This window comes from Castor canadensis, chromosome 5, assembly GCF_047511655.1.
Source record: "Castor canadensis chromosome 5, mCasCan1.hap1v2, whole genome shotgun sequence".
In the NCBI taxonomy this organism is placed as follows: Eukaryota; Metazoa; Chordata; class Mammalia; order Rodentia; family Castoridae; genus Castor; species Castor canadensis.
This window is the reverse complement of record NC_133390.1, coordinates 115,007,118-115,021,045: the sequence shown is the minus strand read 5'-3', so window position 1 is coordinate 115,021,045 and position 13,928 is coordinate 115,007,118. Positions and strand designations below refer to the sequence as shown.

General features: G+C 37.8%; 1 protein-coding gene across 1 annotated transcript; it reads right to left on the bottom strand.

The window, feature by feature from the left end:
* Nucleotides 1-2,165: 2,165 nt before the first annotated feature.
* LOC109689536 (fidgetin-like protein 1) lies at nt 2,166-4,151 on the bottom strand. The gene is given in 5 exon segments (XM_020168436.2): nt 2,166-2,301; nt 2,303-2,564; nt 2,567-2,750; nt 2,752-3,608; nt 3,611-4,151. Coding segments are annotated over 5 exon segments (1,980 nt in total).
* Between the last annotated feature and the right edge of the window lie 9,777 nt (nt 4,152-13,928).

The following is a 13,928-nucleotide window of genomic DNA, read 5'->3' as shown; positions in this document are numbered from 1 at the left end:
TTGCTCTGGCTACGAATTCCAGTACTATATTGAATAGGAGTGGGAATAGTGGGCACCCTTGTCTCATTCTCATTTTCAGGGGAAATGGTTTCAGTTTTTCACCATTAAGTATGATGTTGGCTGTAGGTTTGTCATATATAGCTTTTATATGTCATATATAGTTTTCTTAGAGCTTTTATCATGAAGTGGTGTTGGATCTTATCAAAGGCTTTTTCTGCAGCTATTGAGATGATCAAGTGGCTTTTGTCTTTGCTTCTATTAATGTGCTGTATTACATTTAGAGATTTGCATATGTTGAACCACCCCTGCATTCCTGGAATGAAACCAACTTGGTCGTGCTGAATGATCTTTCTGATATGTTGTTGATTAGGTTTGGCATTATTTTATTGAGGATTTTTGCATTGATGTTCATTAAGGAGATTGGCTTATAGCTCCCCTTTTTGGAGGTGTCTTTGTCTGGTTTGGGATGAGTGTAATACTAGCTTCATAAAATGCGTTAGGCAGTTTTCCTTCCCTTTTTTTTCATGGAACAGTTTAAGGAGAGTTGGTATTAATTCTTCTTTAAATGTCTGATAGAATTCAGCTGAGAATCCATCAGGTCCTGGACTTTTCTTTTTTGGAAAACTATTGCTGCTTTGATTTCATTTTGTGTTATAGATCTATTCAGGTGATTAATGTCCTCTTGGTTCAATTTTGGATGATCATAAGTATCTAAAAATCTGTCCATTTCTTCAAGATTTTCAAATTTATTAGAGTCCCTGATGGAAGCATAAGTCATTCTCAAACATGTATACTGAGTTCACTTGTGGATGACACGCCCTTGCTTTGTCTCTTCTTAAAGCACTTTACAGTGCTTATGCCTCCTGCTTGTTCTGTGAGATATGTAGTGATGACTTACATTATAATGTAGAAAATCAAAACTTTTAGCGATCAAGTAAATTTCTAAAAGTTAATCCAACAAGTGGTGAAATTATGGTTTTATTTCTGTTTTTTTAATCTGAAAACATCTATTTTTGAAAGAGAACAATAGTACAGGACATGAAATAGTATGGAATAACATATTAATGGTAAACATCATAGACCCTGGAAAAATACCATATCTTACCTTTTGGTTCTGTAGATGTATGTCTGCTACGAGATTACACCCTACTACTTCTATGCCTGTTTTCCTTAGGCTTAGCAAGGAAAGAACCCAAAGGAGGCTACAAACTGTCTGAAGACAGTAGAAACTGGCACTTTCACTGGAGCTTTGGTGAGATCTTAAATCTATCTAAACAACAGTAAGCAATAACATTTCAAATGTAAGCCATTATACTGGCCAACACTAAGAATTACGTGATCTTCAGAAGGAAATTTCAATAAATGATACATGTAAATGACACAGCCTCATATATAAATGTAGTCTTTAAATTAAAGTTTCAATTTGAACTCACTGTTTATATTATACATCTTCAAAAGAAAGACTTAAGAACAAAAAAGGAAGCCCTCATTCTCATTCTTTTTAAATAGGCTTACATATAGCTGTTAACTGGAAGGCAAATGTAACATTCACCTAGGATATCAATAGTTGTAAAATCTGAGCTGTTACTCTTATTTCAGGTAAAGAATTCAGAATGTTTTAAAAAATGCACTTAACACATTCCTAGTTTCCTAGGCTAAAAAACATATAAGGCTTTACTACAAAGATGCCATTTTTTTATTCATATGTGCATACAACATTTGAGTCATTTCTCCCCCCTTCCCCCACCCCCTCCCTTACTCCCCTGCCCCCTCCCTCTCCCCTGCACTCCCTCGATACCCAGCAGAAACTATTTTGCCCTTATCTCTAATTTTGTCAAAGAGAGTATAAGCAATAATAGGAAGGACCAAGGGCTTTTGCTAGTTGAGACAAGGATAGCTATACAGGGAGTTGACTTGCATTGATTTCCTGTGCATATGTATTACCTTCTAGGTTAATTCTTCTTGATCTAACCTTTTCTCTAGTTCCTGGTCCCTTTCTCCTATTGGCCTCAGTTGCTTTAAAGTATCTGCTTTACTTTCTCTGCATTAAGGGCAACAAATGCTATCTAGTTTTTTAGGTGTCTTACCTATCCTCATACCTCCCTTGTGTGCTCTCGCTTTATCATGTGATTAAAGATGCCATCTTTTAATTTCAAGGGTTCTATTCACTTTCCACAACCAAATGGTTTGTTCCAGTTTCCATAAGGCTCTAAATCTTTTGGAGACACAATAGTTCACGTGGTCCAAAAAGCATTTTCAAAATTGATATAAACTATTGATCAGACTTGCTCTGGTGTTGTGGTCAGCCATGTGTAAGCTGTGGATGGGACCAAGAGAAGCCTCTCTGCAGAGCTGTGTCATGTCTGCACTAGAAAACCCATCAGACTGCTGGACCACCCATTCAGTTTCTTCCTCACTGAGCTGACACTGCTCCTTGGACATGAGGTTAATCACTATCTGCTTCCTGGCTGAAGCTTCTGGTGGGGGAATATAAAGTCTTTTCACCAGTCGTCTGCGGGCAGCCTCATCAATTTCTTGTGGCCAATTTGCTGCTCCCACCACTGGTCTTAGGAAGATGGAATTGCTCCATCTAAATGAACTAAAAATTCAGTTTTTATCCTTCTGGAAGATTCATGTTCATCACCTCCTCATTGAGACAATAGGGAATCAATTTCATCAATAAATATCATGGCTGATTGCTGTCACCTTGCCACAGCAAACAGTGCATGGACAATTTTCTCCCCCTCCCTCTCCTACCCATTTAGAAGTCAAGGAAGAAACAGAGATGCTGAAGAGCCTTGCCCCAGACTGACTAGCAACACAGTTGCCAATTAGAGTTTTACCTGTCCCAGGAAGACCAACGAGCAGAATTCCTTTACGGAGTCCCTGTAGCCCAGTGAAGATGCCTGGCCTCATTATGGGCTATATTACTATTTCCTTTATGGTGGTTTTTGCTCCTGCAATGTTTTCCCTATGTGTTGGCGGTCCATGATCCATAATCTTACTCATAATAAGCCCAATCATCTTTGGCTCCAAGTTTGTCAGACGCTCATCAATGGGATGTGCTGGTTCTGTAAGTTCGGACCCATTAGGCTTGTACTGCATTCCGCCACTATGCTCTCCCCCATCCTGCTTAGGTAGAGGAGGAACAAACTTTCCAAATATCCCTTGAGGTATACTGACTCCCAGAGCCTTCTTTACACCGCCATATGAAGACCCTGATGCACACTGAGGTTGGCGGCACTTCTTCTGCTCCTCTACCCATAATTGTTCTCTTGCAGTTTTAAAGGTGGGCAGGCTGCTATCCTCCTTTTGGCCATTAGCTTCTGTTTTACCAAATGTCTTACTGAATACTAGATTGGAAAGGGCATCAATGGTGCCAAAACCATAAGAAAACTTCCTTTCCCGGGGATTTTCACAGCCAGAAGGAAAACAAGCCTGATTAGATGAGGACATATTTAGTCTTATGTTGGTTTTAGGAGGGCTGCGATTTTCCTTCTTCACAAGTCCAAATGATGGTGTGGCATGGAATTTTGCAGTGGCTGGCTCACCTAAAGGCACTGAGGAGGTGGGACAAGTCTTAGTGGGGTGAGTTACCAGAGGTGGCAGGCACTCTGCTGTTGGGCACACCCCGTGCTGCTCCCTGGGATGTCCTGAGTCCTACCTGTGTTGTGACTTGAGTTGGGTAACAGGTCACCCCGAACAAGGACTCCACAAACACCAAACTTAGGAAGATCAGAGACAGCGGCCTCCTTATGGATGAATCAGGAGTCTTTCAGTTTCTGGTCCATTTGCATCATCTTCTGTACGTTACTCATTTTGAAAACATTGTTTGTTGACAATCCAGACTTCCATTTGTCACTGTTACTCTAGTGAGATCTTGCCAAAGCTAAAATGTTCTCTGCATAGTTATTCAAACCAGTTTCAACATTGTCAGGATCAATAATCACAAAATATTTCTTTGCCTACCTTTTGAACAGTTTGCAGCACAGACCTGGGAGATCTCAGTTTGCCCACGCATATTGAATGCATAGTATCAGTACACAGTACACATCTGCCTTCTGTCCTGATGTACATGTGACAGATGTGATGGCAGAGAGATTCTTCTGCCATTTGCTAGGGTGCACAGACCTGGAGCATGGGGTCTGCATGCTGAAGGTTCTGCAACAAATGACTGGAGATTACCCAATCAATAAGGAACGATGCCAGAAGTCAAGCACACAGCTCCATTCTGAGTACTGTGCACTTCGCCATGTACGTTAGTGTCAATGTTCCTAGATGCTACCATCAAAGGTCACAGATTGAGTGCCGACCTATAGCTGGCTGCATGTTCAGCGGCCTCCAAAAAAGAACAGGGCCTCTAGCGCGTCCATGCTCTATGACCGAAATTACGGTTTTAAATGGGCTTCTCTGAAAATGAGACATCTTCTTTCAACTAAATCAGCTTCCTGCATAGCTTAACAGGCTTAGTTCTATGCAGCTTTGAAGAAGGTAAGTAGAGACATTTTCTGTCCCAAACTGGTTCTTTCCTAAATTAAAACAACTACCAGATCTCAGCCATAACAACCGTTCCATATCAAGCATGAAAGGAAAATAATCAGCTTCTGGTGAGTCTAGAAACAAATGACAACACATAAAAGAAACTGAGTTTTAGTCAGAAGATGCTATAAAAGTAAGTGCTCCTTACATCAAAGTAGCTCATTAGTAGAACTGACAAACACTTCTTTTATAAAATCCATTTTTTTTTGGTGTACAGTGTTCTTATTTCCCTATGTGCTACATCTGAAAACTTTGAGGTATAAATATTTTAAATTCCCTCAATGCAAAGAGCAGCACTATATTATTCCATTTTAAGTTCATTCTTTGGAATCTTCAGCGTTTCAGGAAATAAAGATTCACTCGTATGCCAGATAGGAACATTGACTGAGGTGAGTCAAGTTCTGATGAACTCAGAAATTTTCTCTAATAAAAGAAAGTATCACTTTAATTTGATAGGCTAATGTCAAAAACTATTATGCCTTTCCTTCTAATAATTCTTTACAAATAAGCTGTTTTGAAAAGATTAGTAGGAGCAGCTTTAAGGTGGTATGTAAATCTCAAAACACTGATACAAATGATTAACAAGAAATTGACATTTTAAACGTATTTTTGAGTTTAAATGATTTCTCCTTGAAACTCACCTTATGACTAGTGACATCTATTACTCTTTATTTTGATTACTTAGTTTCTAGATAAAATTGTTTTTAAAGCCCTAGGATACAACGTCCAATGCTAACATGTTAATATTCACTTATCCAGAAACCAACGCCAAGTAACTTCAAACATCTGCTACCCAGAAAAGGCAAGAAGGCTACAGACCACCTAAGCCTGACCACAATCTGTGTTCATTTACTTAAGAAAAATCTTATCTGGGAAGTAGGCAGAGACTGTTAGTTCACATGTAAATATGATTTTACTGTGTCAGTTATGTGTTTACCACTCAATGGGGTAGAGGTGGGGAATTTTAAAAGGAGGGAGGGAGCCTATAGGGGCAGTGGGTGACATGGCTTTAGTATTCCCTGTAGTTGCTACACATTGAATTGCAGTGAGTGTCAAATGCCAGAGGCTGAAACTTGGACTTGCTATGGCAGTGGAAGAATTGCCAAGGTACTCTTATTGTGGCACGTATACTTGGTAGCAGTGTGGTAGTAAGGAAAGGGTGGAGGTGAGGAGACTTGGAAATGCTGAGGCTGACAGAATGTATGAGGCTGAGGAAGTGAAGAAGAAGAAGAGAGCTGAAACAGAAACCAGAGTATGGTTTTGAAGGCAAATCATTAAACTCACAATAATTTTTCTAGGATATATATGCAAGTGTCTGTGTGACAGAGAAGAAAACTTTGAAGGTATCAACAATTCATAGCTAAGTTCAAAGAAACAAAAGCGTTTATGCCCTCATCAATGTTTCTAAATCAAGCCAAGAAGCGCCCTACACCCTGACATTGAACTAAAAGAGGTGTATTCAGACAACACATTTGTCTCTTCTTCATTAACACACAAATATTTCCAGCTCCAGGTCTCATTACTTAAGAAAAATCAGTACTCAGACTTCAGTTTTTTTGTTGTTGTTATTGTTATTTAAGAAATTTCTTTTTTATGGGCAGGGAAATGGTAAAAAACTGAGTCAAGATAAAAGAAATATGAGACTAAGCTTCTTTGTAAAACAAAAATAGTAATTTGAGGTTATGAGAAAATGATGGTTTCTATTAATAATGTCTGAAGTGTTCTGAACATTGAAAATTTGCTTTATCATATATATCTCATATATATATATAACTATAAAGAGAGAGAAATTGTAAAGGCTGTATTTTTTTTTGTATTGCTACAATAAGACCATTCTTTATGTTGATAGCACGTAGCAAATCTGGCCATGAATGTATATGCTTAGATGCTTGGAATAATCAGTGAGCTTTCAGGATAGCAAAAACTAAGAGACATTCTTTACTAGTAATAAAGTCAAGATATTTAAATAAACATACAGTAAAGTATAGTTGACACATTCTTAAAAACAAAAAACTTAATGAAAGGTACTCCTTCCTAAATATCGAGAATAATTACAAAATTTCATTAACTAAAAGATTATGATTTCTGTGAAAGAATTGATAACTAGACTAGTGGGATAGAATAGGAACCCAGAAATACATACATACTTAAAAGGAATATATTATTTATCACATAAATGTCACTGCAGGTAGACAATGGTAGTAAAAGTTATAGTAAATGATGCTTACTTGATTGAATATACATACAGAGAAATTGAAACATGAATAGTACTGTTCAAGGTATACACAGTGTACATGTACTGTTTATAATCCCAGAGGGATTGAACACCGAAGTGTGAAGTATGAAACAATAAGTGTATGGGGAACAATACATGAAAATACCTTCAGTGGCTTCTGGGTTGAAATAGACTTTTCAGAACACAGAAGGAATCCATTGCAAAGAAAACAATTGATGAATTGGAGTACAACCAATTATTAACTTATTTTTGTATAAGACCCTTTTTTTGCAGTACTGTGGTTTAAACTCAGGGCCTTGTGCTTGCTAAGCAAGCACTCTCTCACTTGAACCAGGCCCTCAGCCCTTATACAAGATATAAGAAAAAAAGTTGAAATGACAGTAAATAAAAGGAAAGACGATCAACTTCATTAATCATCCAGAAGCACGAATTAAAATTGCATAAGATATCAGTTCCCACTCACTAGAATGAATTAAAACAAGGGGACTGACAACACGTGGTATTTGTGAAAATGTGAGGCAATCAGAACTCCTGCACACTGTAATGAGTGTGTAAATTGATGGACCCATTTTAGACGACACTGAGGCATTATCTACCAAATTAGAAAAATTCATAAACCCAGTAACTCCACAACCATATGCCCAAGTGACATGTCACAATCACAGACACCTGTCTCAGGAGACAAGCATCTGCACTATTTCTAAAAAAGAAGTCTTACATATCCTTCATTAATAGATAGGAGACAGGGAGGGTATACAATAGAGGGTAAAAATCAATGATAATGAATAATCTACACAAACAGAAAATGAATTCCCCAAACATAAAGTGAACTATAACCAATACATATATATGGTTGTACTTACTTACAAATTTAAAGACAAGTTAAAACTAAATCATATAGTTTAGTGACTCATACTGGGTGGTAAAAATAATGATAAATGCAAGGAAGTGATCAACACTGATGTTAGGAAGGTGGTTCTTTGATGATTGGATGGGAAACAGAGAATCTGATTGGGAGGGGAAGGATGGATATTATTGGTTGCTGTCAATGTCTTGGCCTGCACAGTAACAAATTATTTGTTTATACACTTTCATTTTTGCTTGCTTTTCTATTATTTGATTATAGAAAAAAATCATTCAAATTTCAAAATTCATAGAAACTACAAAGTTGACTTTTGTTCAAAATTGCTTCATACATGTGCCGATAATTTTCTGACTTTAAAGAATTTTCTATCACTGAAGACTAAGGACCTGAGTAACCAGAGTTGCACTGTGTTCCTTCTCCTGTCTCCTTTTTCAACTTCATTTCGTTATCTTGTCCTGTAGAATCAATCATTCCACAGAAAGCAGAAAAAAGTGAAGATTTTTAAAAAATCAAGTAATCTCAGGGTGCCTTGGGGGGAGAGCGATGGAGCCTTAGTACAGCCGGGGTTGTGTGGTGTCCCCGAGAAGGCCAGGGATTCATCTACAGCCGATACTCTCCTGCGACCTCTTAGCAATCTAAACATATAATTGTTCTACTTTTATGTGAAAACAACAGAAACCCTTAAACTCTCTGGTGTGGTTAGTTGGAGGCTTCAAAAATTCATGTTGGAGCCTAATGCCCACTGTAAGAGTATCAAGAGGTAGACATATAGGGATGTGGTTAAGCCAGGAAGGGCCCCCTGCACAAATGGGTTTGATATCCTTATAAAATAGGCTGAAGGAAGCTGCCTTGTCCTGTGTGCCATGTGAGAGCATGGAGAACGTGCCGTCCATGACAAGCAGGCCCTGACCAGAGCACCAGGTCTTTTGGCACCTTGACCTTGTGCTACCCAGCCTGTAGATGTAAATTGTAGTATATAAATTGTGTTTCTTATGAGCCCGCTAGTCTAAGCATTTTGTTAAACAACTCTAGAGACTAAGATAATTCATTATGTTTCAACTCAAAGCAAAATTCCAAAAAGAATTATCTGAACTTGCTGTTTCTATTTCTCCTTCCATTCATTCTTAGATATATTATAAGACTTTTATCGCTACTCCACTGGAACTGCTCTTAACCAATCACCAAGGACCTCCATGCTGTTAGGTACAATCTCTTAAATTCTAGTCTTTTCTTGTTCAACCTATCAAGTGCAGTAGACAGAGATGACTGATGACTTCTGTAGCACTCCTCCACTAGCCCCTCAGATACCCTCGCCTTGGTTCTCCTGTTTTCTTGTAGTTTTCAGTTATAATCCGCTAACTGCCTGTTATGTGTCAACATTGGGCCACGAAATGGTCTTGTTAATTTAATTCTTAATGCCTTAGTGTAATTTCCATTAGGAATTACAATTTCTATTTTAATCTCAACTCTACATCATATTCTTATAATAAATTAAGGTCAAAATTCAAAGCCCTGTTTGAATAATAAGTTTAAATTGTTACATCATCTCATAATCTGCCCATTTGTCTCATGATTTTCATTGCCTTCAATGTCTTTGTTTCCATTGCTTCTAGAGTTTCCCTGGAGGCCAAAAATCATGAATTGTCTTTAACTGGGCTCAGTCATATTTCTTTTCAGCAACCTAAAAGGGGGAGAAGAAAGAAAGGCACGGTCCACCTTGAGAAATCAACTTTGGGCTGGCAGAGTGGCTCAGGCAGAAGAGCACCTGCCTAGCAAGTGTGAGGCTCTAAGTTCAAACTCCAGCATCACAGAAAAAGAGTTTGAGAAGTCAACCTCTACTTACTGCTCACAAATCATTTACTGGCCACCTAGTTGGACCTGGGTACTTGCTAAGGATTAAGGAAACAAAGACTACAATGTAATTCCTACTCTTAAATGCAAATACCTCACAGTCAAAAAAGCATTAATTCTGTTCTACCAGAAAATATTATTTTGAGTTTGGAAAAGACAAAAGAGATTAGTAGGTGTTCTGTCAGTTAAGTAAAGGGCTTAGTTCTATTGACCAGGCTATTGATTTTATTTTATTTTTGGCTATACTGGGGTTTTAACTCAGGGCCGTGTGCTTGCTAGACTGCTGTTCTGACTTGAGCCATGCTCCTAGCCCTTTTTGCTTTAGTTATTTTGAGGATAGGGTCTCACTTTTTGCCCAGGCCAGCATGGACCTTAATCCTTTTGTTTCCTGCATAGCCAGGATAGCAGGCGTGTATCACCACAACCAGTTTTTATTGGTTGAGATGGGGTCTTGTGAACTTTTTGCATGAGCTACCCTTGAAACATGATCCTCCCAATTTCTGCCTCCTGAGTAGCTAGGATTACAGGCGTGAGCCACTATACCTAGCTAACTAGGCTTTTACAAACTTTACACAGGCAGAAGTTAACTGGTAGATGTTGTCTAACAGTGATGCAAATAATAATTCCTATCTGGTGGGAAAATAAAAAGTTTATTTCCCCTTGAAACATTAACCAGTGTCATACCTGATACCCTAACTGAAGATTTCTTTATTAAAATGTATATAATGATAATGGCAGTATCCTGGAGCTAGCACAGACTGGCTCATGAGAGCCAATTGTTTTTGTCTTGGGGAATTTTGAAACTGGGGGACATGGAATTGGTAGCTTATATTTGGACAACCAAAACCAAAAGACACTGCAAATCAAGTGTGTTTCCTAGCAAGCCACTGAATCAATTGTAATGTTTTATCAGTTCCCTTATTAACTGATGAGTTAAACTAAATCAATGATTTAAATTAAAATTTTGACTTGTTCACTTGATATCTTTGTAAACAACCAAGGTTGAAAGCCTTTTGAAAAATCTTAATTTAGCAGTTGCTGACAATTGCCATTTACAAGAATTACTTAACCATCATTCAGTTACATGAATAAAGAACTTGGTTTTTGGTCCTGGGAACAAATACAGGGACAGCTCCATGGTGATTGTTTTAAGAAGACAATCTAAAAGCTGCAGCAGTTATACTTTATCTCAATCAAAGAGAAAGAATAGGAAAATGACATACAAGTCCCAGACTGATAAATACCCGAATGTTCCAAATTCACCAGCTTAACAAAGTAAGGTCTCATTCACTTTGATTTTTCTCTTTTGGCAGTACTGAGGTTTCAACTCAGGACCTCACACTTGCTAGACAGGCATCCTACCACTTGAGCCACATCACCAGGCCATTTTTACTTTTAGCTATTTTTCAGGTAAGGTCTTGCTTTTACCCAGGCCAGCCTTAGATCATGATTCTCCTACCTACATCCTATTCTGTAGTTGGAATGATAAGCTCTCACCACCACATCCAGCTTGTTGTTGAGATGGGGTCTCACTAACTTTTTGCTTAGACTGGCCTCAGACCCCAGTCCTTCCATTTCTACCTCCTGAGTGGCTGAGATTACAGACAAGAGCCACAGTCCCATTCACTTTTAATGAATGGGTTCATTGCTAAGAAATTACTATTTTCAGTGTGTTCCTAGCTATTTCTTAGGATTTCATTTACTAGCTCAAATGAGTCTCTGAAGATATAATTCAAGCCTTCAATTCTCAGAAAAGAGATAGCTACTTAAATTTTAAAGAGATTTGTTGACCCCTTAAATAAAAGTTCCAAAAACTCTTTGAATCTGAACCTAGCCATGATATCCCATAATGACTCACTTTTCATTTTGCAGAGCAGTTTAAAATATATCACTCTGAGGGACTCCAACATGGTTGGGAGATGATTAGATATTGGTGTTATTATACTGCTTTATAGCAAGGAAATGGGGCCCAGTGTCTTATCTCAGGAAGCATTATGTGTTATGCAGGGTGATTCTGATGTGACTTGCCTGCAACAGCCTGTAAAAAATGGAGAAAATAGACTAGATCTTGCTTCAAATTAATAGAAAATAGTTTTATATCACTGTTGGGCTAAGACTATACAACTAGTTTACAGACAAGCATCATAATCACAATATCAATACTTGAGCAAAATTTAAATTCCTAAATTATCTTATTTTCTGTGCATACTCAGCTATTGACTTATAACTGCCAAATCCGGCATACACAGAAAACGCTGGGTAACTCAAGATGCTTAGTGTGTGGGTTTGGATTTCAGCGTTTGGAATTGCCATGGAGCATGTTGTTGGCTCTAGACAGAGTATAAATATTCTTTAGCCATAGGCTAAATAAGGTCTTTGGATTTCTTTACAGTTTGACCATTTGGCAGAAATTCTTTTTTTTTTTTAATCATTACAAGGTTTTGCTGACTTTTTTATATCACTGTTGAATTTCATTTTACTTTCATGTCTTTCACTGTTGGCTGTTAATTATGGTTTTGGAAATAACCATCTAATAAACTGAGGCATTCAGAGCATATCATTGAGTACAAATACTTTTGTTTGCTAAGGTAATCCCAGGGAAGCTTTTGAGGACTTTGCTGTTCAGAATTGTACAAAGGAAATGAGGGAAAGAGCTCAGAGAAGGTAACATTGGCTAAAACTCTCCACCTGCTTCACTTTGCTCATGAGAAAGACAGTTCCCATCTTTATAGACAGATGAATGAAATAATTGTTATTGGATTGAATTTATAGGGAGCTAAATATCAAATCAAAATAGAGTACAATAAATCAAAGCACCATCATTCTCTTTATTTTCTCATGCAAATTCAAGCATGGCTTTAATTTGCAAGATGATTGCTTGGATTTTGCTGCTGATTCACTTCAGGAAAGAATTGAATAAAACACAAAATAAATGTTATCTCTTCAACAGCAAAGTTGCCAAGGCAGGACTACTTCACTTGAGCGGAGTAATCCAAAATCCAAAGGAGCAGGAGCACCTTGGCTAAGCAGACCTGCACCTTGGCTAAGCAGACCTGCACCTTGGCTAAGCAGACCTGCACCTCCCAGAATTCCTTTCTTTGTTTATTTTCAGTTAGGATGGTCCAGAAGGGAGATTCTTGGGAGACTTAGAGGGCAGAAGAGAAATAGCAGTCATTTTGTAGCTCAGACATATTGCTGCTAATTTGCTGACGCATCTTCTCGGTGCGAAGCATCTGTCGAGCACATAACTGTTTCACCTGCCGCTGCATTTTCTTCCATTTTCCCTTCTTCCTTGGTGCCCAGTTCTTGAAGGAAGGACTTATTTCTATGCAAGATTTCCATGCCATCAATACCAGAGGCAACAAAAATTGGCATGTTTTAGTTTGCTCCTATAGAGGTTCAGCTCATTGCTTTCGGGCTCCAGTTTGTTCTTGATCTTCTGCAATTTACATTCATCTTTTCTCCCATGATTGATCGGAATGCTCTAAGATTTAGCATTAGATGTGAAGAAAACAGGCTTGCACAGAGTGATTAGCTGGTTGTAAAATGCTATCTGTCTACATACAGTTACACACATGGTGAAAGAGATTCCAATTGATCCCAGACAAGGAAAAGAGGTTCTAGAAAAAGTTAGCTATTCTATTTACCTGGGCAAATAGAAAGTTTGAAGAGATTTCACCTGGTCAAATATCATAAGATAAAAGGAAAGAGCATAACTATGAAAAATCCAGTTGAAAAAGAAAATGAAGTCAATGAAACAAAATGAGACATTGCACCACAAGACAAGAAACTGATGTATGATGAAACTAATGTGTACATTAAGAGAAGCAAGAAACAACAGTCATGGCTGAAACCTAACTGGATGCATGAAGAAAGGGCTTCAGATAGACATAGTCAGGACAGAAGAAAATGTCACTTGTAAAATTTCCTTTGAGAAGAATAATAGGTATTGTGAATGGGTAATAATAATATAGCTTAACAGTAATGATAGGGGATTGGAAAGATTACTAACAATACAGAAAATGCATTGCAATGATGTAAGAAAGTAATTTTCTGAAATAAAGGGAGAATTTGATTTGTATTTTTAAAAAACATTTGCAGAAAATACTGATCTCAACAGTTATTAGGTATACAGACAGAAATATTACAGTACCTATTAGGGTTTGGAGGAGGAAGCAGTGTGAAGGGAAAGAAAATAGACTAACCTCCACGAAGTTCTAAGTAGAAAAAGGAATGAACCAGGATTTTGTCAGTCTCAAGAATGACAAACCAATGATAAGAAATGAAATGTACACAGAATTTAAATGAAAAGGCTTAATAAAAGTAATTTTGGCAGAAGTATGAAGAGGGCTAATCTAACCAACAAGAAATGTAAATCAGACACTAACAACAGCGTAAAGCCATTATTAGCTCTAAACTTAACATGATAAAAAGAGG